Raw genomic sequence first — 23859 nt, 5'->3', positions numbered from 1 at the left:
AAACGGACCTAGGTTCTTATTTATAACTGTTGTGTATGCACAAAACAGGACCTAAAAGATGCATATGCCTCTGCCGATGGATTCGTTGAGATCTATAGAAACAAACTTGACAGCAAACTATGCAAACCCATAAATGCAAATGGGGGGGAATGTGGGTGTGGTTGCACTTTTTAGGTCACATATTTATAATAGTGAATAGAAGTAAAACATATAATTCGAAATATAAATGTATTTATTTACGCAAATAGAAAACATGTGCATTCTATAAATATGCAAGTTATATGTGACGCTCACATGATCCTGACAAACGTGGTTTGGCCTGGTTCAGCACATGACTCGTTTATCCTGGAACACAGCAGTGTAGGGAGCAGGCTGGCACTGTGCATGATGGTTGGCTTCTTGGTAAGAACTCCACCAATCATCATGGCTTGAAAACATGCAAAACATTGCTTGGTGATTGGATGTAAAAATTAGCACAAAGGTATTTTTTATTCTGTCATGTGAGACAGAATTAATTAAATTTTTATGGAAAAATGCAGACACAACGTTTGCGCTAAACATTGTGGTTGGTGAAGGGTGTTGATAACGTCATTACCACTAATTGTGTGACTGTATAAAAGTGGCTGTAATTCTGCACCACGGCTGAATGTCGGAAAGAAACTGTCGATACAGTATTAGGGGAACACTAAGACCAACAGTATATAAAAGCAAAAAATAAATTCATAATAGGGCCTTTTTTTTTAGCACCGTCCTGTTTACAGCATTCGCTACCTGTTGCAGCTCACTGCCTTTCTTTTTGTTTGTCACCGTGTTACTGTGACCACCAGTCACAGCTTTCCACTTCACCCACAAGCACATAAATTTCTCTTCTTACATTTCCCCTTGGTTGCCATGATGCATTTTTCAGGTGTACATCAGAGGCTTAAATAATGACAGGGTGATTTGCATTTACCATGTCCCATTTACCATGGGAGGCATGTAGAGGGCGGAATATGCAGAAAATCCATGTTCTAACAGTCCCAGGGAGAGTGGGATTTATAAAGCTATACTGCATGCAGTTGTGTGTTTGCACGTTTTATAAATATGACATTTTCTTTGCAAACATCATTTCATTTTCACCTTTTAGTATGAGTTCTATGCAAAATTTTATAAATGAGGCCCCTGGTGTGTGGACAACCCCCAGATGTCCAGCATCCTGAGCACAGACTATGTAGTGACTATCAAAGCAGCAAATGGAAGAAGTGCATGAGTTGGCCTGAGAACATCTGAGAAAGGTTGGGTTCAGACAGAAATTAACCTATGACCTCCAACCCAAGGAGCAGAACTTTCAGACAGATGAGCGGATATGAGTGTTTAACCCAAAAAGGAGTGTTAGTTACCTACCTACCTACCTGGATGGGGCCATGTGTAAACGTGGCGTACTGGGTGCAGTTAGAAGTAAATATGAGGATGGTTCTCCACCGGAATAGTCAACCAAATGCACAGCCGACTGAGTGCTGGTGCTGAACACCTGCTTTGCTCCATCTAACAGAAAAATGTTCAGTCCGTGCTCGCATGACGCCACAAACGGCAGAAAAACGTATTTGAAAGATGTTTTGATAATCAAGCCATTGATAATTGGATTTGAATCAAATCAGCAAAGGTTCACACCTCTAATACGCTTGTCTTTCATCAGTATGTGCAAAATAATTGTTGTGCACTACTCATGCACTTTATTCAACTGTCTTACCTTATTCTATGTGTCTTACACATAGAAATACTCGATCATCATCTTGACTGCACTTTCACTCACTGCTTATTTTATATTCACAGCTTATTATATAACTATTATGTCGGTATGGTATGGTATGGTATGACCGTATGGTAGTAGTGAATCATGGCTGCTCGACAAAGGGAATTCTCCTCGTCATCCTGACATCAGGGGTTAGCTGAACAGCCTGCATGTCCTCCTCATCAGAAAACTCAAGCTTGTCGAAGTCCAGTTTTAGTGGGTCCTCCTCAAGCAGAGGCCCGTTAGGATCTCACTTCACTCATTCCCATCCTGCAACAAGGCATATTGTTCTTCAGTTCTTCAGATTGCATATTCAAATCATTTCACATTTGGGCATAGCTCCTATTTTGGGCATATCTCCTGCAAATCACTATCATCAACACCCCTGGATGTACTGGGGTAACTAAATCTGTTAAAGCTAGACAGCATCACAGGATAAATCAAAACCATGACAAACTGAGTAAGAGTTTAACATTAAGAGACAGACACGTGGAGGGAAAGGTGTAGACAATAGCTTATACATATTTCCTCTGGACTCCCGAGGTGAAGGTCTCTGCCGAGATCTCCACGCTCTATTCCCTCCACCTGAGGCTGACCTCGATTGAGGCTCAGTGCCAGCTCCAGTATCAGTTGCCTGACTTTTCCTTTGCAGCTACAATGACAGTTCTACATTACAACAACTAATGAAAGTTCACATTGACCTTTATTTACCAGTTATATACCATTCTGAAGGATATTTTTATCATTAGTTTTTACTTGCTGTCAGGTTTGTCCACTTAGATGGCTTCTGTTGAGATTCTTGGGTTTAGGCCCAATTTTAATTATTTTGATCAGCTTGTGCGGTAAAGGACTGATCAGCAAACATAAAGTTATGGTCTATAGTACCTATAGTATTACATTTTAATTTCTTTATTCATTTCATTTGCAATTCTCAGCCACCGCCGTCAGGTTGTTTGTTTTAATTATCGTGAGAGAGATGCGAAACAGGATGCTGAGAAGGTGAAACAAAGGCTAGACTTATGTTCAAACCCAGTCATTTCGCTGCAGATCTCTTTTTCTTCTAAAGCTGGGCACACACTTATGCAATAATTTCGGCCAAATTGCAGCTTGGCTGTGTGTCGTGCATGATATGCGGTAACTGATTCACCCCTCCCGACTAAGCCACGAACAAGAGATTTGTTGCATGTTGTGAGGTTTGTCCTCACAACACATGTGCAAACACAGACCACAGAATGTGGTCTCATCTAATTATCAAATACTGGAACAGGGAGAAAAGTCATTTATAAAGCCTTTTTAAAGTGTTGCTATACATGCTTTCTGCGTGCCAAATGGCCAAAAGAACACGTTTCGCTTTGTTCAACATCAACATTGTTCTTCATATTGCTACTGCAGTCAGGTTGCATCCGAGCATCGAACCATACAGTGTGCTGACATCTTTTATCCGTACAGTTGGACTGGGTGTTTATCCCATGACAGGAATCAACCAGGAAAAAATGCACAGTGTATGCCCAGCTTAGCTCAACATAAACAGTCATCGTTGGCCACAATGTTCAAACCAGCATCCTTTAGCACTACAGTTTTCTTTTTTTAGTTATCGCATCCTTGTAATCTTCATATAGCTCCATCAGCAGTGCTTGCTCTGTGACAGAGAAAAAAACTTCCCTGCTGTATGACTCATTTGATTGATTGATCCATTCATCCATTCATTTGGGTTTTTTATATATAGGGGGTGCCAAGTTTGCCTTGAATGAACCTCAATCAGTTGAACTATGTTAGTGGAACATGAGGCTTATTTTGGAGATGGTGCTAATTTGAATCTCATTTTTTTCGAGGAAGTCTGGCTTGCCTTAGCTACTTTCATGGAATACCCACCCCCTGAGCTGCTGCATGATACCAAACCTAAGATACTACCTAATTTGGCAGACTATATCGTCCCACAAGACTCAAGCTTGGAGAATCCATTCATGCATGTTGATGAATGACACACAATCATTATTCACATTTTTTTATTGCGCATTACAGCGACATTCTTGTTCAGACACATAATGATAGCTACAGGTAACACTCTACCTGTAGCTCTGTAACACATACACTGTAAATAAATCTACATATAAAAAAGCTACTTCACAAGGGTACTTTGAAAACAACATGGTATAATGATCACTGGCTAACAGTCCTTTCTGTCGGCGGAGTTCCATCTTGTGGAAGAGACATTAGACGACATTGGCCATCAGAATCTATGGTCCTTACACGGTCACAACACAAGCCCAGATAAGTCAGAGTTATTTTCTGTGCATTCCTCCATCTCTTAAATAAGCCTACAAATCTCTGTGCAGTGATACCAAACAAAGAGGCAGGATAGGATGTAACTATCTCTAGCATAAATACATATGTACAATATTACAATAAAACAAATAATATAAAAAGCAAACAAAGTAAAATCCAGCTGAGGAAAAATGGCAGATTCCTTATATAAATTCAACTATATAAAAAACTCAAGAAAAATGATTCCAATGTCCTAAAATAATTCTAAAATTAATTTATTAGCACATAGAAAAATCAAGCCCCCCCGGGAAAATTAACAGAAAATCTATTTTTTTCAATATACAATTTCTATAATAGATAATGTAGCATTTTGTGTTTTCTTGTTGTCATTTTTACAAATGAGTTTACAAAGCTTAGCAGTGAACTATTTCTTATTTTTTAGAACATCTCTTTTTTTTTTAGTTTTTAAGTCATTGTATGCGTCCCAATGTGAATTGCCCAAATGTCTAGGCCATTTACATGTTTCACCACATGTAGCACACAGTCTGTGGGTCACTCTTGCAGAATGTCAGAATGGTCACATGGAACACAAGAATTCCTTCACCTGTGAAGTTTTTAAAAATATTGAACAAGATTAAATATATTATTTAAATTCATAGACCTATACCTATATACTAAAAATCCCAAATAATTCACCTAAATTATACTTAAGTATGATATTTCCTACTAAGCATAACTTGTCATGTATTCCTTCCTGTTTGATACGGTCATTATTGAAGTCATCATTTACATCAAGAACCAAAACAGGTAGGTCTTTCAAATATTCAAAATCCACTCTGTGGAGGAGATGGGAAATCTTCTAAATAAACATTATGACCAACACACCCAGCAATTCAATGGTAAATTGCTGAGACAATTTTGTTCCTATGTGAGATGATTGCTGCATGTCTAATTTGTGATACCGAGTCACATACTTTGTACTTCTGCTGTAGAGCCAGGACTCATGCTTATAGTGAAGGTTTTCCAAATAATCCAGGCAATCCCCTGTTCCTCCTCATGGCCTCGTGCCAGCAGCCTCTGCATACATTTCTACAAAGATAATTGAGATTGGAAAAAAGGAAATAGGTTAAAAAGTTGTGTTCAAATATATGAAATATGTGACATCACAGTCACGTTGATGTGTTTCCACCAGCACGTTTATGTTCAGTTGGAACATGGTACAGAAAAAGCAGAGCCAAAATATCAATTGTACTAGTATAATTCAATACTGATACAATTTGGTATCAATAGTATTGATATGTAGGATCAATCTGCACATCCCTAATTTTTTTTGGCAGTCTGCACATCACAATTTTATTTGGTATAAGGTCAGTTTATTTTTCCACTCATTACTCAGTAATGAAAAAATATTTCAGCACCGTGCAATAGCAAATTTCCATCAACACATTTACATCTTAATGTTGCCTTGAATCTGACAGGAATGTGAGTACAGAAACAAAATTGATCTAGTTAACAGGAAATGGACAACAGAATATTGCACAACAGCTTATTTTTACCCCTGTCTTTTTTTTGTTTTATTTGTGATAAACAAAAAAAAAGGGGGGGGGGGGCAGACTCCTCTCAGAGTTATAGTATTTGAATTTTATTGTTTATCAGACATATTTTGTGCTGATTACTGTACACATGCTGGGAGAACAACTGTGCTCTCTTTTAATGGTTCATTCAGCTAAAACATCATTAATATATTTTACTATCGGATGTTACACGTCCGATAGTCAGATTTACTCTTTTGAATTTTCACTCAAATATCGGTGTGCGCTGCACTCTGATTGTAGCTTAGTCTCATGTCTACAGTAGGCTCAGTATAATTAATAATGTTTTTATGATGGTTGGATATGAACTCCGAACAGCATTTTCCCACTAAGCGGGGTTAAAAAAAAAAAAGTCAGCATTGAGGACTGAACCAAATTTTTACCTGCTATGCCACTTACTGGGGTAAATTTTACGCAGTTCCCGATTGTTTGTAGAAGAAAAGGTGAGCGCTACCATCAGTCCTGTCTCGTGCAAACAGCAAAGCATCCTCAGACCATTCATGTGTGGGGCTCACTCCCCACAATCTTGCCTAAGAACACAGCCATAAATAACGAATGGTACCAAAATATCATTTGACAGAAACTTTCAAGCATGAGTTTGGTGAAGACTGTTAAACTATGAAAGCAATTGTTCACTGTAATTTGTATTCTATTTCAAAATGCGTGGATTTACTTCTGGTTCTGCTCGAAGGTAAATCATGGCATCCAACTCAATGTCCGACTCAAACTGGGAAAGCAGCCAGCTATGCCAGTCCTGATAAATAGCCCACTCAGTCTCGTTCAAGTCCCCAGACTCAAACAGGTTAGACGCAAACACATACCTAAGGAGGAGGGGGTGGGGGGATAGAAAATGTGATGCAGAGGATCGCGTACACAGTAAGGAGAAGTAACCGCACCAAGCAGCGTCTCTCAATGGTCACTGTGCACAGAGCGTTCATAGAACTGGACGGGCTTCTCCACTTGCTGCAGTTTGGCAGAGGGCGGCTGCAGCTGGGCACGTACACGGCTCAGACAGGCATAGCTCTGGAAGGTGTAGGACCACCCGCTGGGTTTGTCATACAGCATCTGCAGCAGGTTGCCTCCACTGATCTGAGACGTGCTGGGCTCCTGAAGGTCAAGAACAACATTTAACACTGAAAACGCGATAATGCCCCCCCTCCTTATAAATAAAACCTCACCTCGTACTCATGCTCAGCGCTCTGCACGTTGCACCATTTGCCAATTGGCTCTGGGATGATCTCTCACTCCTCCGAGATCCAGCAAGCGAACAAATGTTGACTTGCCAGAAGCTGCAACAAGACAACAGAATTAGAAACAGTCCTTACCTCCACGAGAACATGCACTCAACAGCAACCGCTGTTTTGGTCGAATACTACGTTCCTACTATGTAGAAGCTCCATTACTGGCACTAAAGCGTTGATGATATCGCCGCACATGGAATGCCGGATACTGTGGTTAGAAACTGAGACCTTTATAACAGGGATGGAAGTGAATAAAGGGTGTAGAGTAGTGGTTCCCAACCTTGGGTCCGCTGCACAGTGGTATTTGCACCTTCATTATTCATTTCACTAGTTTAGCGCTGTCTGTCTTCTTGCTTCAAATGTCAGTATGTAACGTTGTTTCAATGTTACATGTGGAACCGAACGTTCGTTTCACTGTGCAATGTGAAGTTAGACAAGTTCTTATCTGGCCCGCCACAGATTGGTTCCGAATTGCCCAAATAATACCATTAGTTTTCCTGTGATGCCTGGCGTTACACAAGGTGGCGCAATAGGTGCAGATAGAGCTGAAGATCTTTGCCCGAACCTGATGGGTTTTTACACTGGCAATGATCGGCTTATCTTTTTACCACTTAAAACCTTTGGCGACGCTCACTAGGTGGCACATACTTATTATGTGATGGAAAGAGGCTGTATTTCATACATGCATTTTCATTCCTAAATACTACTAGATACAAAGAAACAAATCAAATCATTAAACATACACACACACACTTCCAATACACAAAATGCACATCTCAAACATTTTATTCCAGTGTGATCATAAAGCACTGATTACACGAAGGATGATTACTTTGGTGCAGTTGTTTGCAGTGTAGGAGATCCACCCTAGACTTTCTGCGTTACTGATTCTGTAAATACGAACACTGTAATGCCTTTTTATGTTTATGTCTGATATGTATGCATATGGTGCCGGCCCAGCCGACAAATTTTAAAAGTCAGTGTGGCCCCTGAGCTAAAAAGTTTGCCCACCCCGGTCCAACATGCATGTTGCTGAAGGGACAAAAAAGTTCAACTTTAACCCCCCTGGGGTGGTTGAAGATGGCAGGCGGTCCACACAATTTCATCGGCACTGAGGCTGTGAGGTTATAAAAATTATTTTTGTAAAACATTAAAATGAATAAAATCCCTTAAGTGGGGTTAAGTGTCTTGCTCAGGGACACAATGGTAGTAAGTGGTATTTGAACCTGGATCTTCTGGTTCATAGGCGAGTGTGTTACCCACTAGGCTACTAACTAGTAGCCCTCCTACTAACCCCCCGTCTTGGCGGCAATTATAAATGAGGACAAAAGCAGAGAAAAGCCCACTTTTCCGGGAAAACAGGTAAATAAAACTAGTAAATGTACAGACAGAAGATCAGGCAAACATGTAAATCACGCTCAGAAAAGAAACCTGCGCCAAGTTATATTACCAAGAGAGTGCGTTTAAATATAGGCAAAACCGAATATTAAAAAAAAAATAGCAAAAATATTTTTCATACGTAAATATTTTACATAGTGGGTATATTAGAATATTAGAACAGCAAGACGACATAAATACATGAACTCACCAATGTTCCCTTCTACGGATAGTAAAAACGGCTTTAAAACAAAAAGGGCAATATGTCTGTTTGTCATTATCTTGCTGAGGTTTGGAATTCGAACACTTATATTTTTTTTGTCATGTGTATACAGTACAGGCCACACCTTGTGTTTTCTTTATTTCCATGACCATTTACATTGGTAGATTCTCACTGAAGGCATCAAAACTATGAATGAACACATGTGGAGTTATGTACTTAACAAAAAGTGGAGACCTGACCTCCACAGTCACCGGACCTGAACCATATTGAGATGGTTTGGGGTGAACTTGACCGCAGAGTGAAGGCAAAGGGGCCAACAAGTGCTAAACACCTCTGGGAAGTGTGTCCCATCTTCCAATTCGTTCCACGTGCTGCACGATATGTTCACACTGCAGTTCCTCACACTCCACTCACGCCATTGCCTATTATCTACTCATAATATTGGCTACAGCGACTGCGTGTGCAGTTGTGTTATTTTATCGCGTCGACATGCGCAGCGCCCCCCGCGGCCGACCGGAGAACTGCCCCCACCGGAAGTCGGGGAGAGCGAGGCATCACTGGGAGACAGGAACCGCTGCTGCCTGATCGGGGTTGAATGAGTGCGTCTGATGTAAGTAGCGTCGTCACGTACCGCGTCGGCCTTTACGAACATTGTAACGGGTTGGAATGTTCGCGCTGCCTTCTCGTGAATTTAGACGCGCTTCGGTCAGATACCTTGAAAAAGAAGTAATAGTTTTACCCTGGTTGCTAGCCAGCCTAGCCAACCAACGTGCCCAGACAATCTTTTCTAATTAAAGATGCATTAAACATGGCGCGTTCATTTATTCTTCTGTATCACATCATTCCGACTAGTTGACTAATTTTATTAATCTATTATTTCTTAATTCTATTGGGAAAATATATTTAATTAAGCTAATAGTGGCTTGAAACCGCAGTATAACGCTTACTGCCATTCATTCAGTAAATTCAACACTTTGTACCAATCCTCAGATATTAACTATAAAGCTCTTGGATAATTTTTTCAAAATGGTTACTAAATGCAAAGTGAATTATGCACTGTATTGACTGGTGATTTAAATAAAATATATCCATTTTATTTTGTCCACAGAGAAACATGTCTGTGTCATTAATAATTAAGTGGGGAGGGCAAGAATACACAGTGGATGCTTTGTCTGAAGAAGACACAGTAATGGACCTGAAACAATCCATCAAGTCTTTGACGGGGGTCCTACCTGAACGGCAGAAGCTTCTTGGGCTAAAAGTAAAAGGTGAGTTCTTTAGGATAAAAAGAAAGCACAGTGTTAACTATCGAGTGAAACATGCATTTTTGTAAAAGTTGCAGGCGCTGTGTGTGAGTAAACAAATGTTTACATATTATTGTGGTGTGTTAACTGTTCTGATTTTAGGTAAACCAGCAGATGATGATGTTAAACTGGGAGATCTGAAACTGAAGCCCAACACAAAGATAATGATGATGGGAACCAGGGAGGAAAGGCTGGTTGGTTGTTTGCAGCGTTCACATTATAGCACATTTCATACATGTGCATGTGGTTTGAGTCATAATCACTGAAACTTGTTTTTCCAGGAAGATGTTTTGGCCCCTCCTCCTGAAAACGATGATGTTGTCAATGATTTTGATATTGAAGAAGAAGTGATTGAGGTTGAGAACAGGTTAGTATCTTTGACATTATTATTTCAGTCATGTGTGTAGTAGAATTCAATTTCCTGAATCATCACATTGTTTTTTTTTTCCCCACAGAGAAGAAAATTTGGCCAAGATTGCTAGACGAGTCAAAGAATATAAAGTGGAGGAGCTGAATCCTCCAAGGGAAGGGAAAAGACTTTTGGTGTTGGATGTGGATTACACGTTGTTTGGTAAAGTTGCAAAATCATTTTTAGGATAATACTAACTCCCAGAATCATAATTTCACACCCACCATATTTTGAGCAATTTAACCCAGTGTTGCCCCATGGCAGTTCTTCTCAATTATTTTCTGTTACAAAACACTTCACTAAGCTGCGTAAAAAAAAACGCCATCATGGAGGACTGAACACTGCTTTACGCTGTTTTTGTGCAACAAAATGTACATTTTACATTTACATTTACAACATTTATCAGACGCCCTTATCCAGAGTGACTTACAATCAGTAGTTACAGGGACAGTCACCCTGGAGCAACTTAGGGTTAAGTGTCTTGATCAGGGACACAATGGTTTATAGGCGAGTGTGTTATCCACTAGACTACTACCACCCACAAAATGCATGTTGTTTTTATGACGTTACCTTTAAAACATGTCATGAACCTGGTCCGGTTGGCTTGCCATAGTGGGGGCGCTGCGGTGGCCTCATAAGAAAGTTAATTTTCATTGTTATTACTACTACTGCTTAATAGGCTTTTCTATGCAGGTAAATTCATGTTGACTTGTTCTTTTCATATACATTCACTGCACTTCATGTGTCTGGGATGCCTACAGAAAAAAAAGCATCCCTACAGAAAATAGCATGTTCCACAATGCGCCCCCTGGCATCACTCCTCTATTTGAGAAATTCTGATTTATTGAATGGAATAGACTGCCATGAATTTGTGGACAACTGATTACTTATTAGTCAAAAACCCATCTTATAGTCAATTTTTTGTGCTTCCGGACCGTAGTGTAAATATAGTGATATCTACCAAGTACATGTACACATGGAATGGTTTTAAATGGTTTAATTATCTGAGTGTGTATGAAACATGATATTGTTCAATTAGTAAGCCAGGAATTATTATGTTGTTTAATCCTCTGTGTCACATGCAGACCATAAATCATGTGCAGAGACGGGGCAAGAACTCATGAGGCCCTTTCTTCACGAGTTCCTCACCTCTGCATATGAGGATTATGACATTGTAATTTGGTGTAAGTTCATTTTTATTCTATTAAAAAACTGCTAATGTGCTTCTGCATGATTAGTTGTGTTTACTGTTTAGGGTGTTTTTCTTCTTTTGTTTCTAAATTAGCGGCGACAAGCATGAAATGGATTGACGCCAAGATGAAGGTAAATTTATCTCAGCACAAAATGCCTTTCATTCTCATCAAACTGACTTAGCAGGGGAAGTAATTCTGAATTTATCGCCTGGTATGTTTCAACTTGCTGCAAGGCCAAAGGTCCTTAGCAGCTTTTTGGCAGCAGGTGGCGCTGTTATGACACATCAAAACCTCAGAACACTATAGTTTCTAAACAGTGACTAATGTAATTACAAAAATGTCTAATATACTATGTTACTTGTACATATTTGTTAGTGGTTAAATACATATACATATTTGTTAGTGGTTCAGTGCTGTTATTTGTAACATTAGCTTATGTTTCTGACATTTATCGTTCTTGTCATGTTTGTAGGAGCTTGGGGTGACCGACAACCCCAACTACAAGATTACATTCATGCTTGACAGTGCAGCCATGATCACTGTCCACACTCCCAAAAGAGGTGTTGTTGAGGTTGGTAAATGTGCAAAAATAATATTTAATGCAGTTTAAGTGCATTGGAGTTATGAAGGATGTTCCTAGTGTAGTGTTTTGTAATTCTTCATTGCAGGTCAAGCCTCTTGGGGTGATATGGGGGAAATACAGTCAGGTTTACAATAAGAAAAACACCATAATGTTTGATGACATTGGCAGGAACTTTCTCATGAACCCACAGAATGGACTAAAGGTGCAGTAAAAATCACCACCCTGCTAGTCTTTGGAGGAATAAATCAATGTCTGTAACCTTTTACATTAATTTATAGATACGCCCCTTCATGAAGGCACATTTGAATCGTGAGAAGGACAAGGAGCTCTACAAACTGTCACACTACCTTAAGGAAATTGCGAAGCTGGAGGATTTCTCAGGTCTTAATCACAAGCACTGGGAACGGCGAGTACTACTGGCAATGCTAAAGCAGGCGTTTGATATTGTCATAGGCTTGAAAAATTGCTAGTTATATTAAATATTTATTTCTCTGTGTTATTTACAAACAGGTACCTTCTGAAGAAACAGAGCCAATGAAACCCACATTGCAGGCCTGTGACAGGCTTATTACTACAGTGCACAGGATGGAACAAGACACACAAATCTGCTAATTCCAGATGCATACATTTTTTTTTTTTTTTTTTTTTTTTAAACTTCTGCTCTACTCTGTTATTTTGTCCTGTCCCATGTCACTTGTATCTATCATACCAAGTAACAGGGAGTTTTGATGGTGCTTTGACATCACCATTATATCATTTTTCTTCTGTTTTCAACCTCAGTAGATGGTCAACACTCATATAACCAGACACCTTCTTGTCTATTAACTGTTAACCACCTTCTACAAGCCAGCAATTCCACATCACCACTGTCTAGTAGCATGTAATGCTTGTTACATTCCTTTAGATCAATGTTCCTTAGTCCCGCTTTAGGGGATGCACTTCTGCATAGTTTCAGAGTTTCACTGCACCAGCATGCCTGATCCAGCTCATCGCATCATCAAACCCTTGATGAGCAAGATTAGTTGTGGACAACTGAAAATCTGAAACTCATAAACTGTGCATGAGCAGCCATGTATACCACACACTCCCTTAACTTTCACAAGTGACCTGCAGCCAGTTAAGGAAATTTGTGACTGTTCTAATGGTGTCAAAATTCATGCATACTTCATGAAAGATCATTCTTGACTAGACCTCACTGTAGACCAGCCGCCTGCTTTACGTACTCCATATAAATTATTCAGCAGCTGAAATCCATGTTTCTTCAGTTTTTGAAGCATGTACTTGTGGGTGCATTGATGCAATTACCAATACTGCATGTGCTTCATTTGGGGTCAAGCTTTGCATGCAGACATTCCTCATCCTTCAAGATTTGTTTGTATGATCGTATATTGTAAGACTATGGATCACTTCCTCCGAAGCATATTCTAAAAGGGACAGTCTGGTTTAAAAAAATACTCCCAAGGTCAATTTCCACACTGAATGGCTCTTGGGTAACCAAATTTTTTCTGTGTTGGATTTGGCTGCCGCTACATGACTGCCAGGTAAAGATTTATGGTATTAAATATAAAAAAATGAACATAATGGAGGCAGAATTTTCTACCATGCTTCCTTGCACTAGGTACTTCCTGTGTATATACTGATTACATTTATCTTTTTGCTTTGGTCGTGTGTTTTTCTGTTCACTATGTTTAACAACCGATGTTGAGATCAGCTCTGTGTAAATTATCTGGTGTCTTTAGAAATCTTGTGGTCGAGGGTTTGGGTGTGAATGTGATTTGGCAAGCACAAAAGGACAATTTCCGCCAGGACAGCTGTTGTGCTGGTGATATACCTCTGCATCACGGAGGTCTCTTCACTTTTTACAGGCCTTGGTTGTCAATGTTAGGTCACTGAAAATGTATAAATATGTGAGCAATAGATCTGGACATATCCTGACTGTAAATAAAGATTATTTTTTTTTTTTTACATCATTTCTCGTTTTTTTTACTAGCATTATAATGTTTCATCATTCTATAAAACTGCATTCTTCTCATGACAAGACACCGAAACAAGAAGGGTGTGGGTAAGAGTGGGGAGTTACAGCACCACCTACGGGTGTGGAGGGGAGTTAAAACAGCGCTTGGACCTGTCAGTACCAAACCCCTACCACTCGCCCGATCGGCTCCTAACCTAAAGTAATCCAACCCTAACTTGCGAATGCATGGAACCGTTCGAGCAAGTGGTATGGCTTTGGCACTGACAGGGCCGTTCTCTGTGTCTCTGTGTGGACACAGAGCCGTTCTCAACAGGGTGGTGATTTAGAGTCCTCACGACCACTACATCTTAATTCTGAAAAAATTGTCCTGGGTTTTCAACTCCGGCCTTGTATTCAGTTCTAGCACTTCCGATTAGTAACAGATGCTTCACAGCTGGAAAAGTACAGTAGTTCCTGGACCTTAATGGCCATGATCGCATACATAAAATGCATCTGTGTTCATCAGTGCCTGATCTCTATTCTCGCTCCTCTGTTTACCCCATAATATCAGACGATACAGGAATTGTTTGTTGTATCAGGGAGAGTACAGGAGCCTGGTTTAGAACTTAACCACCTGGAGTTTAACATCATAAAGAGAGAAATGGTGGTAGATGCTTCCTGTCTGCAGCATGGATATGGAAGTAATCAGTGAAGGATGCGTTCTATGGTGCTAGAGGAGCTCACACCATGGTCTCCACAAGTGGCATCATGGATGCCTGTACCATGGTTTCCTTGTCAGTGGGGTTTCAGGACAATGACAGGAGCAAGTTACTAATCACATTTGTCTCTCATTAATAATTATACTACAATTGTCTTATTTCAACTGAACAATATAGCACAAGTTTCTGGCATTGAGTGATAATAAAACTTATACCTGCATCCTTATTTAATGCAGTCTAGATATTGTTCTTAGTACCTTCAGTGTGGTACAGTTAATATCCTGACCTGCTGTGTATTTGACTGCAGTATTGACAGGATAAAATTATTTTCTTTCAGGAATAATAGGTGTGAAAGATAATGGCAGTACTTGGAAAGAGGTGGAGGTGGTACTCAGTGTGAAAAGGACCCAAATGCCGTTGGGACCCTTGGGGGACAGTGTCTTTTATTTCACACATGAAACTAGAAAAGAAATAAAGTAACATGGCTAAGGCCTGGTGTCTTCTCGTCTAGGGTGGAAAACAAAGCAGATGAGGGATGAGTGCGTCAATGCAGCGACATTACACAGCGAATTTTTCGGACACCCACTAGCAGGTACCCTGGAACTTTAAAGGTTCGGTGATAAGAAGAAGAAGAAAGTGAAGTGATTGTCACATGTGATACACAGCAGCACAGCACACGGTGCACACAGTGAAATTTGTCCTCTGCATTTATCCCATCACCCTGAGTGAGCAGTGGGCAGCCATGACAGACGCCCGGGGAGCAGTGTGTGGGGACGGTGCTTTGTTCAGTGGCACCTCAGTGGCACCTTGGCGGATCAGGATTCAAACTGGCAGCCTCCTGTGTGTGTGTGTGTGTGTGTGTGTGTGTGTGTGTGTGGAGTGTGTGGTGGCGATGTGGTGCAGGGTGTCATATGGCTATGACTAGTTCAGACTTAAGGGAAGTGGGGGCAGAAATAGTAATTTCATGTCTAATATGAACACAGCATTACACATTTTAGTAGAGGAAGATGAAAAACTTGAACACATGTACAAGCATGTGTACATTGTAATAAATCCAATAAAAACCCTAACAACAACAACAACAAAAATTAACCTCAACACTTGTAGTCACACTTGTAAAATGTAAAATACAACACAATACAAACAAAATCTATCCAATGAAGATCCTATGAATGATCAGTGGTTGATTTTTTTTTACAATGATTTTTATTGGTAACATTTTCTTAATTTGTAACTAGTTACAAAACAGAGCAATAAGTCTACAATAAGAAATACAATAAACAAATGAAATAAAAAAGAATGGAACTATTGTCACCTGCTATAAAAAGAAAGAAGAGGAAAGAAAAAATAAGGGGTAACCTACCAGCACCCCCTACAGTCAACTGATCTTCCCAATGTTTTCATCAAAATCCATAAGAAAGCAATAAAATCACAAAGGTGGCAAATTCATCTCACACTACACTGCACCACACCATGAATTGGGGGCTAAAACAGCTTTTTGCAATCCATATAGTGAAGGATGCGCAGTATCCCACCACAGCAAAGGGAGAGCTGCTGATGTGTAGCAGATGACACGAGCCTAAAAACCTTTCTAAGTGTTACAAAAATGTTAGAAAGTGTTTCTCCTATAAATCTATAGTATAATTTAATGAGGCAAAACAGTACTATTAAAATAACAGTAAGTCATTCACCAATACCCGACAGAAATTGCGGGGGTAACAATCATAGGCCAATCAGGGCCTATCATAGTAGATATTGCTGCAAGTTAATTCCGTCACTTGTAATAGCCATTGCACCTCGTAATACTGCCACAAGGTGACGCTACTGTTTTCTGTGTGAGTGGAGAATGCAGCTGTCAGTAGTGGCGCCTGGAGTCACAATATAGTGACAGTGTGGGACAGTGAGTTGAGAAGGAGAGTTGGTTGTCTATTGTTACCCCAAGGTTGCGGGCTGTTGCAGAAGGAGAGAGCTGCGAGTTGTCTAGGTAAATAGCAACCACATAGGAGCCTAGTGCCTTGAGACATGGTGTTACCAGTGAACCAGTGAGATGGAGGAGTGAGGAGTGATGAGGCATCTGAGGTTCCTTGGCTGTGTAGACCAGCAGCAATGTTTTTAAATCTCCGGGAAGCCAGGAGGAGGGAAACGCAGCAGTAAAGTAGTGTGGGAGAATTTGGGAAGGTTGAAAACTGCAGTGCTGCAGTGTTCTCGACCAGCTGGAGAGGCCGAGTAGCGCCAAGAGGAAGACCAGCCAGGAGTGAGTTACAGTAGTCCAGTTTGGAGATGACCAGAGATTTAATAAGAATCTGGGTGGCCTGTGTTGATAAAAAGTGGACGGATACTCCTAAGCAGTGGCAGAAAGAGAGATTGGAGAATTGTCAATAAAGTGAAGTGATTGTCACATGTGTTACACAGCAGCACAGCACATGGTGCACACAGTGAAATTTGTCCTCTGCATTTAACACATCACCCTGAGTGAGCAGTGGGCAGCTATGACAGGTGCCCGGGGAGCAGTGTGTGGGGACGGTGCTTTGCTCAGTGGCACCTTGGCGGATCGGGATTCGAACCGGCCACCACTGCCCTAGGGAGGTTATAAGATCCTGTTGAAGGGATGAATAGCAGTTCACTTTTTCTGGGGTTTACATCATTATGAAGGTCGCAGATCCCCTCGAAATCCGGTGAGAGGTCCACTCACTGCAGATTAAGATATTCTTCATCTCCCATGAACAGCACGTCTCACCAGCAAGAGTTCAGCGTTTATAACAAGCATGTTTCAGTTGAGGTAACAGCAACCTTTGTTCATGAAGGTACATTTGGATAGGCTGTCTTCTGCTGTGTTCGGCTGTGTTAGGCTGATGATTCCTGTGAAAAGGATGCTTAAGCCAGAACTCTGCAAGTTGCTTTAACTGCTCCCTTTTTATGTTTACATCCGACATCAGTCTTGAGATGCTGAATATGTTCGGTTATCTCTACAAACTTGCATCTTACAACAGCCACCCCTCTGTGGATACTTTGCAATATGGCCACAAGGTGGCACCGGTACTTGTTCTGTATTCTATTGACAAATGTGGCGAGCAGCAGCTGCTGGTGTGTTAATGTGCGTACGAGGAAAATAAAGTCGGTGTGAAACTCTGCCAACATTTTATTCATTTGTGCTTCTGAGTTGTGTTCACTGCTCTGGAGTAGAACAACCACCTCCAGCAGTGGTTACTGTACTGCTACAGCCTGGTCACGTGACCTTTTTAGCACAAACCGTAGTGTAATATAACAACTTATAACTGATCTCAACAGCTTACTAAATAAGGACAAAACGAACAGATTATATATGATGCTATTTATTCAGCATTAAAAAATAAATAAATATTACAGTGATAAATATGCAGTTTAAATGGTGTATGAAATGAAGATGGTTGAGCTATGTTGACATTCATTATACATAAAAGGTGTTGGTAGTGCAGGGTTCTGTCAGTCTTCATTCTAGAGCTTCAATAATCCAACTCCAAGCATATGGACTAACTCCAGCAGCATGTTTAGAAGCCACCGTTTTTTTGTCCGAGCCTCTTTCATGGTCCGCTTCATTCATTATTGCTACAGTAAGGAAAAAGACAGTGTGAGAAACCGAAGACAGCTAAATATGGAATACAGGTGAAGTGATTGTCACATGTGATACACAGCAGCAAAGCACACAGTGCACACATACGCATGTGTGTGGCATACGCATACTCCCAGAAGGCATCACTCACATGTAGGAGCTCCACTCACTCCACATAAAGTCTGACACTTCTTCCTGAGAGCGGACGCACAGTTTATACTTGGATTTCTTGCAGATTGTGACGCTCAGGCTATGGATAGTCTGTATCATTGGACAAGAAAAAAGTGGACCAGGGTATGACCTCCAGTAAAGAAAAGCGGTTCTAGCATCTATCATGTAGCACTGGTTTTAATTCCTCCTAGACTTCTAATTCTATGTCTTTGGTACATGCAGGTACAACACTGGTGCAGATCACTGGAGAGTTAGATAATTACAATTATTATGAAGTGCCTTTATGGAGATTGTAATGGGATCCCCTCATTACCTTGACCTTTTTCTCTTTGTCACAGGACTCATGAGGACCAACAACTTTGATTTGGAAAGCCAGGCGGAAGTAGCAGGAAGGGCGGCTCCATGTGCTCGGATAGGTCCAATTGAACGTGTTCTGCTCAACCTTTGAAATGTTCACCTTGTCCGGCTTCACTGTCGCACAGCAAGAGAAACCATACATGGTCATATTACAAAATGCCGATGAGATGACATTTTTTTTTGTTTTATGCACCTTTCATGGAACCAAGGGTGATGGATTACAAGCATTTTGTTTGAAACATTTTGATGTGTCACCATGTGCTGTGCTGCGCTGCAGTGTTTCACAATGTGCAAGTTGTCCCACAGAGAGGTCTGTAGTAGGTACACTTCAACTGTCATCATCATAAGATCTTAAGCTTCTTAAAGAAGAAGCAACAGGTCTGTGAGGGCCAGAATTCTTCCGTGTTTGTAGGTGCTAAATACTGCACCATTTCTGCACCATTACACAGTTGACATGTACCTATGATGAACATAACAGAACCTCTCTCATCGTTTTAAGTTGAACAATTTGCACAAATACTTTTTTCCTAATGTTGTTGGGACCATGTGATATTTCAGTTTTTGTTAATAAATCGAAAAAAAAATGTCAAATTTTCTGTCAATTATGGGGTGCCTAGTGTACATTTATGAGGAAAAAAAAAGAACTTCAATGACTTTAGCAAATGGCTGCCATATAACAAAGAGTGAAAAATTTAAGGGGGTTTGAATACTTTCCGTACCCACTGTAACCTAATAGAATGCTGATGCTTAGTCCAGTGCACAATCTGGACTGCTGCTAATTGTGCATTGGAATATATTGGGTGGTAGTTGCCTAGTGGGTTACACACTCGCCTATGAACCAGAAGACCCAGGTTCAAATCCCACTTACTGCCATTGTGTCCCTGAGCAAGACACTTAAGCCTAAGTTGCTCCAGGGGGGGACTGTCCCTGTAAATACTGATTGTAAGTCGCTCTGGATAAGGGCGTCTGGTAAATGCTGTAAATGTAAATGTAAATGAATAGGTGCACTGCTGTTGAACTACTTATGTGATTCTTTTTATGCTGTGTTTACTCATGTCTGTTGCACTGTTATACATCACAATGTTGTTAAATGTTGACTGTTGTAGGATGGATAGGTAGATAGATTAGGAGCACTTTCCCCACAAAATGCCTATGCACCGTCCTATATAACATGACAGAGGTGCAGCGGAACTTCTCTCTGGGCTCGGGTATTTTTAGCATTGCTGCGAGAGGATGAAATCATACCTATTTCATAGATGAAGAAGTGAGTCTGGTACTTCTCTAGACGGAACTCGTTCCTCAGGTAGATGGACACGGTGATGCGTCCCTCCTCCTCAGCAAAGGTGCAGTGCCTTTTGTCCTCGCAGGACAGCGTGGTGCCATCGCCGTCCAGAGAACAGCTGATGTTGCTGGGTGTAGATCCTCTACTTGATGCTCTGTGTGAGCAACCAGCCACAAGCCTTGGGTCACGTTGGGTCTACAGTCAGACAGAAAGAGAAAAAGGGAAAGTGCCCTTACCGTGTCACACTGAAATGAAGCACTTCTGCTTTTCGCCGGTCACTGCTTTTCGTCCATTTGCAGTGAAAATGCCCATTGTAGTTTTTGGATGTGCAGGTAACGTATTCTGCAGAGGAGGACACCAACGTCATTCAAACTGCCCACAGACTTCTGAACTTCCATAAAACCTATAACCGCACACACACACACACACTCCCACTCTTTCATTTTCCCTCTCTTAACTACCCGGTTAGTCACTCATTTCTTTTTTTTTTTACCTCCTTCTGGTGACTTCAGCAGAAAGGCCGGCCTGTAGCCCAAGCCCTCCTGCAGCACCACCACATGGTTCAACATGTTTCCTGCGTCGTCGTGGCACGTGTAGTTTCCTCCATTCATGTCCTTCACAACAATGTTTAGCTGCTTTCCCCGTCCTACCGGAACGCCATTTTTCTCCCACTGGACCCCCCCCGTATGATTCCCACAGGACAGCGTGAGGCTGACTGATTCATGCGCTTTCACTGGCACGGCGACAACTGAAATAAGAAAAACATAAAGCATATGGGATAAAGATGGAGACATGAGAGAATCTAATTTTGACATTTTAATTCTGGGCTGACCCTCACCGTTTGGTGTAAGATAGGTCCATTGATCACTGCTTTGTCCACATTGAAATAAAGTCATGCAGAGGATGATGAAGTGTGTAGATTCCATCTAGACCAAAGTTATGTACATAAGCACATATTAGCAAACATACTGACTGACTGATATGATCAGATATGCTCTAGGAGTTGGAATTAAAGGATGATCCATGATGTAGTACATTTTTTCTCTGTCCTTCATAAAAAAAGTAAGCTTTTTATGTGGAAATATGGTATTTTTTTCTGTTGCTTTTTTGCTTTTCATGCTTTTTTGTTGAAATCATGATTACGCCAAATGTGCCCTGCACTGACTTGAGTATCACAATTATCAGGGTAAGTGTGATCCCAGAACAATGCTGATTCAGTGATTCTCCATATATTACATGACTGGTCCACAATACAATTGCATTACCTTCATAACCAATAAAGGAACTTGTAAAAATACAAATAAATCACTATCACTATCATAGATCAGTGCCAAAAATGCTTCAATATGACTGCTGTACAGCACAGTTGCATATCAATGGAACGATATTGTGGCATCTATTTAACATCCCACCCCTAATGTACGCATGCAGCAAGATTGGTGTGTTACTCTAATATTGTTTGTAATGCAATATTGATTGTAATAGGCTTATAGGAAATGAGTTGTTCGTCTCTGCAGACGAAATGGTCAGAAAATTAAATTCACTTTTGATTTTATCCAAAGTTTGACCTTGCCTTAAATACAGTGGAACAAAGTCATACAGAGGGTAGCGTGACCTTTTTCTTGAAAAAAATGTCTAGACTTTAATGAATGAATTAAGATGATATGAATCTTACCATGGAGACGATTGCTCAGGAGCTCCTTCTCTTTATCAGTTTAAGCAGCAAAGCAGCACACTGGCCTTTATATGCACACACGAGTAAAGAGGAATTAGTCAACAACCATGCGTAAAGCCACACAAACACACACGCATGCGCACACACAAACACACACACACTAAAACATATCAGAATGTTCCGTGTTTGCGTGGCATCCCCTGGTGCACCCCCACACCTCAACTTTCACATGAAGAATGCGTTTCCACGGTCTGCTTCAGGTCACGACGGCAGCATTTCAAGAAGGACCGAGACATGTTTTTAAAATATGAAGTCATCGCAATTTTTTACAGCTTTAGAACAGATGCCACTACCTCTTTCATGTCACCTGTGAATTGCTAAGATTTACTTGGACTGTGTAAATAAGGACAGAAGGAAACCATGTTACTAAGAACCATGTTACATTGTTGAGACTGTTGTGGCTAAGGCAACAATTGAGTCTTTGTAATAATGTAGGAATGTAATTTTCTTGCATCAAAGTAATTTGGCTTGTGTGTTATGTGGTTAAAAGTGATTCATAATGAGTATTCATGTGCAGGGTTTCAGCCCACCCGGGGGAATTTGGATTTATTACTGCTTAGAGGAGTCCCCAGCAGGACATGCCACTCCAGTTCGACTTCTAGATAATAAATCATAAATGTCACAGGTCAGTATAAATTAACCTGAAGTGCAAGTTCCACAAACAGGCAGAATGTTCATCACACTTTTGTTACAAAGGTCATTAGGAATTATATTGGACACAGAGGGGAAGTTTGTCTGGCATATTAACACAAGTCTGAATCTAAATCAGCCTTTGTTGAAAAATTATATAATTTTGTTGGTTTGGAAATGAGTGAGATAACTCTTCAGTTGGCACAGTTAACAATTTGAACTGTGCATTGGAATTTGTTAATTTGTTTTAAGATGTCAGCCCATTTTTAGCCTCTGCTGCATTTTTATACTTTGACAGATGGATCCATGGATGGCAAGTTTAGATTTTTAGATTGCAGGGACAGATGGGTGAAAATGAAGGATTAAAAAGTCCAAAGAATAAAACTTTTGGCAAGAATGTAACCAAAATATTAACAATTTCAGTTGTTTTTCAATATTAGACAACTGGTTCGTCAAATTTTAAATTTTACTGATGATAATTAAAGAACAGCCACAAAAACCAACCCTGAAGATATTTACTTGTCTGTGCCTCATGTTGCATGTTGTTTAAGATTTTGCAGCAGCAGCACCTGCATGAGCCTTACAATAAATTGGTAAAATGGTAACATTACCTCTTCACATTCCTGTATCATATGGAAAGGCCTATATTACACATCAAATACAAATACTATATTGTAAAAACAGGATTTCATCAAATAAAATAATATTTTTTAATGGGTTGATCTAAAGATTGTCTGCCATAAAATGTAACTTTAATTAAATGTAAATCACATTTTTGCTATATAGCAGTGTGGAAGTGAAAGACTTTATCAGATGTTCTTGCTATTTCCAAACCAGGAGATGAGAGGGAGCCAACACCTCAGCATTGGTTACCTAATCAGTAACATTTGGCAGTGTTCTTCTTGAATCTGACACATTTGACCATCAGGCTGGCCTTCAATGAGAAGACATGTGGGTCAACAGATCCAGGCCAAGCCTCAGTATCAGTGCTTCCTGCCCAGAGCAAAAAATGGCTAACTGTTAAACTGCGGTTAGTATGAGAAAATGAAAACATTGCGGTTTCAGGTTTGTTGTTATGGTTACAAGTCGAGGTACATGTTCACGCATTCTTTTAGGGTCTTTCTATAGATCACTATCTGGAAGACTTGACTGTAAATGGTCAGGAATTCCACTCACCGACCTCTTTATTAGACCCTTTCTACTGATGTGAATAAAAATCCTCAGCAAGGATACCACCACCACGTCAGAGTTTCTGTTGCGCAGAGAATGGTTAAATGCAGAGGTGACTGGTTCAGGTACGGAAAATCCCTATTCAGGATTTTGTTCTTGTGTTTTGTACAAATGAATAGATAAGAAAAACACAATTTTTAATGATGTTTGTGCATGTGAAGTTTTGCCAGTCGTCCAGAATAAGCTAGTGTGCATGAGAGCTGTCAATCATTGGGCTCCGTCCATTTTCAGTTC

General features: G+C 40.4%; 3 protein-coding genes across 3 annotated transcripts; 1 reads left to right on the top strand and 2 right to left on the bottom strand.

Annotated features, from left to right (window-relative positions):
- Positions 1 to 4560: 4560 nt before the first annotated feature.
- LOC114792131 (deoxycytidine kinase) lies at positions 4561 to 8524 on the bottom strand. Its single transcript, XM_074933628.1, is given in 9 exon segments — positions 4561 to 4593; positions 4764 to 4872; positions 5011 to 5074; positions 5077 to 5125; positions 6302 to 6452; positions 6545 to 6735; positions 6807 to 6870; positions 6872 to 6917; positions 8458 to 8524. Coding segments are annotated over 9 exon segments (774 nt in total).
- A 491-nt stretch (positions 8525 to 9015) lies between these two features.
- On the top strand, positions 9016 to 13887 carry ublcp1 (ubiquitin-like domain containing CTD phosphatase 1). The gene is made up of 11 exons (XM_028983458.1): positions 9016 to 9079; positions 9578 to 9737; positions 9876 to 9967; positions 10055 to 10140; positions 10229 to 10344; positions 11268 to 11366; positions 11468 to 11505; positions 11848 to 11946; positions 12044 to 12160; positions 12237 to 12364; positions 12469 to 13887. Exons 1-11 carry the CDS (start codon positions 9065 to 9067, stop codon positions 12494 to 12496), a joined length of 978 nt encoding a protein of 325 aa, XP_028839291.1. The 5' UTR covers positions 9016 to 9064; the 3' UTR covers positions 12497 to 13887.
- Positions 13888 to 18011: 4124 nt separating this feature from the next.
- il12bb (interleukin 12B, b) lies at positions 18012 to 21738 on the bottom strand. The gene is made up of 8 exons (XM_028984461.1): positions 21706 to 21738; positions 20869 to 20956; positions 20524 to 20778; positions 20267 to 20372; positions 19994 to 20184; positions 18705 to 18862; positions 18372 to 18481; positions 18012 to 18216 (listed from the first exon to the last, which is right to left on the bottom strand). The coding sequence occupies exons 1-8, from the start codon at positions 21706 to 21708 to the stop codon at positions 18204 to 18206; spliced, it is 924 nt and encodes a 307-aa protein (XP_028840294.1). The 5' UTR covers positions 21709 to 21738; the 3' UTR covers positions 18012 to 18203.
- Positions 21739 to 23859: the final 2121 nt, after the last annotated feature.

This window comes from Denticeps clupeoides, chromosome 6 (assembly GCF_900700375.1).
Source record: "Denticeps clupeoides chromosome 6, fDenClu1.1, whole genome shotgun sequence".
Lineage (NCBI taxonomy): Eukaryota > Metazoa > Chordata > Actinopteri > Clupeiformes > Denticipitidae > Denticeps > Denticeps clupeoides.
This window is presented reverse-complemented; position numbering and strand designations above follow the sequence as displayed.